This window comes from Physeter macrocephalus, chromosome 1 (genome assembly GCF_002837175.3).
Source record: "Physeter macrocephalus isolate SW-GA chromosome 1, ASM283717v5, whole genome shotgun sequence".
NCBI lineage: Eukaryota > Metazoa > Chordata > Mammalia > Artiodactyla > Physeteridae > Physeter > Physeter macrocephalus.
In genome coordinates this window covers 76,949,393-76,951,281 of record NC_041214.2, presented here as the reverse complement: position 1 = coordinate 76,951,281, position 1,889 = coordinate 76,949,393, and the positions used below count along the sequence as shown (strand labels likewise).

The following is a 1,889-nucleotide window of genomic DNA, read 5'->3' as shown; positions in this document are numbered from 1 at the left end:
CGCTCTAGAGCCTGCATGCCACAACTACTGAAGCCTGCGCACCTAGAGCCCATGCTCTGCAACAAGAGAAGCCACCGCAATGAGAAGCCCACGCACCGCAACGAAGAGTAGCCCCCGCTCCCCGCAACTAGAGAAAGCCCACACACAGCAATGAAGACCCAACGCAGCCCAAAATAAATAAATAAATAAACAAATTAATCTAAAAAAATTTTTTTAAAAAGAAAATAAAAGAATAAAATGGGTAGAGTGGAGCTGCTGCCGGAGATGCCTAACGGTGTGTTCTGAGGAGCGGCCAGCGGCGCGATGGAGCGGGCCAGGGACAGTTTACACCTGAGACGGACCACAGAACAGCACGTACCAGAGGTAGAAGTCCAAGTCAAACGGAGAAGAACAGCTTCACTGAGCAACCAGGAGTGTCACCTGTATCCAAGGCGATCTCAGCAGCAGCAGCAAGTACCTGTGGTGGATTTCCAGGCGGAACTGGGACAGGCATTCTTAGCTGAGACACCAAGAGGTGGTTAAAGCAGTATTGGAACACCCAGGTAGCTGATTCCAAGAGAGAAAACGAAACAAACCAGGTTAGAGCTGATGCAGTCATGATCAAGAATAAAGAACTAATTAAAGGGTAGGGTGTTTGGAAGTCATTTAATTATTTGGGATATGTCCAAAGAAATTTTTTTTCTTAAAGGCTTCATACAAATAAACACATAGCAGAAAGTTTAAAAAAGTAAAAGCAGGATCTTAATGCTTTTACCCTGATACTTGTCATGTATTACTTTCCAGACATTGTATAGTCCTTGCTTTTTTAGGTAGTTTTATTCATATTTAACTTGTACTGATTTTCAACTTAACATATGAAAAATATTTCATTATAAATAGCTGCTGAATATCCTGCTAATATGTTTTATAATTTCTTTTTGTGAGAGACTTCATTTTTTCTGCTGGTAGTTTGAAATAAAGCTTCAGTGAATTGCTTTGCATAAAACTTTAGATAGGATCATTTCCTTGGATATGCAGGTGTAAAAATAAATAGTCAAGGAATTTGAAATTAAGGTACATTTTCTGAATTGTATTATGAATTATTATATTAGTCTGTTGTCATGAAAAAATATAGTGCCAGTTACACTTTCATCTTCATTGCTTATGTTAATTATATATAATTTGTTTCTATTGAATTATAAATACACATCACATCCATTAGCAAATGAGAAGCTAAGTATTTCCCATGCTTATTTACTAATTATTTTTTTGTTTTATCTTTTTCTTACCTTTTTTTAACCAGTGTGTTTGAATCAGCTGACAATGTAATAAAGCTATTAATCTATGATTTTTCAATGTTACGTAGATTTATTTACAGTGTGTCTTCTTGTGTTGGTTGCTTAGATTTTTAGGAAAACGCTATTAATTTTGATTTAATACTTTATTTTTCCTTTCTGACTTTTTAAAAATTAAGATCTCAATCCAAAGGGTTTAATATATACTTTTTAGAAACTATGAGAGGAAAGGGGTTTATAGATGAGTTTTCTTCTAGATTTTCTTTATTTCTATTTTGAAATATAACCCCTCAACTCAAATTAATTAGGCCTGTTTATGGCCATCATTTCGAATTTTAAAGCAAAGGGAAAACCCTCCCCAGCTGAATCCTTTACCCAGCACTCTCCAGTAATTGATTGGATTTGATTGCAAGACAGTGGAATTGATTTCAGGGGATAGAATCTGATCATTGTCCTCAGCTGTTCCCCAGAGTAAGGGCATTTTTAAATGAGTAAGTGTGCATAATTGACTATTTCTAACCAAGAATTTTTTGGCTCCTCAGTGCAGTTTACATACTCTTGTAAGTTCCTGAGTAAAGTATTATTTAAATTATACATTATGATCTGTAAGTAGGG

The 1,889-nt window shown here is 35.8% G+C and overlaps 1 protein-coding gene across 1 annotated transcript; it reads left to right on the top strand.

The window, feature by feature from the left end:
- Positions 1 to 247: 247 nt before the first annotated feature.
- Positions 248 to 1,337, top strand: LOC102974438 (SNRPN upstream reading frame protein-like). Its single transcript, XM_055086455.1, has 2 exons — positions 248 to 542; positions 1,283 to 1,337. Exon 1 carries the CDS (start codon positions 304 to 306, stop codon positions 520 to 522), a length of 219 nt encoding a protein of 72 aa, XP_054942430.1. The 5' UTR covers positions 248 to 303; the 3' UTR covers positions 523 to 542; positions 1,283 to 1,337.
- Positions 1,338 to 1,889: the final 552 nt, after the last annotated feature.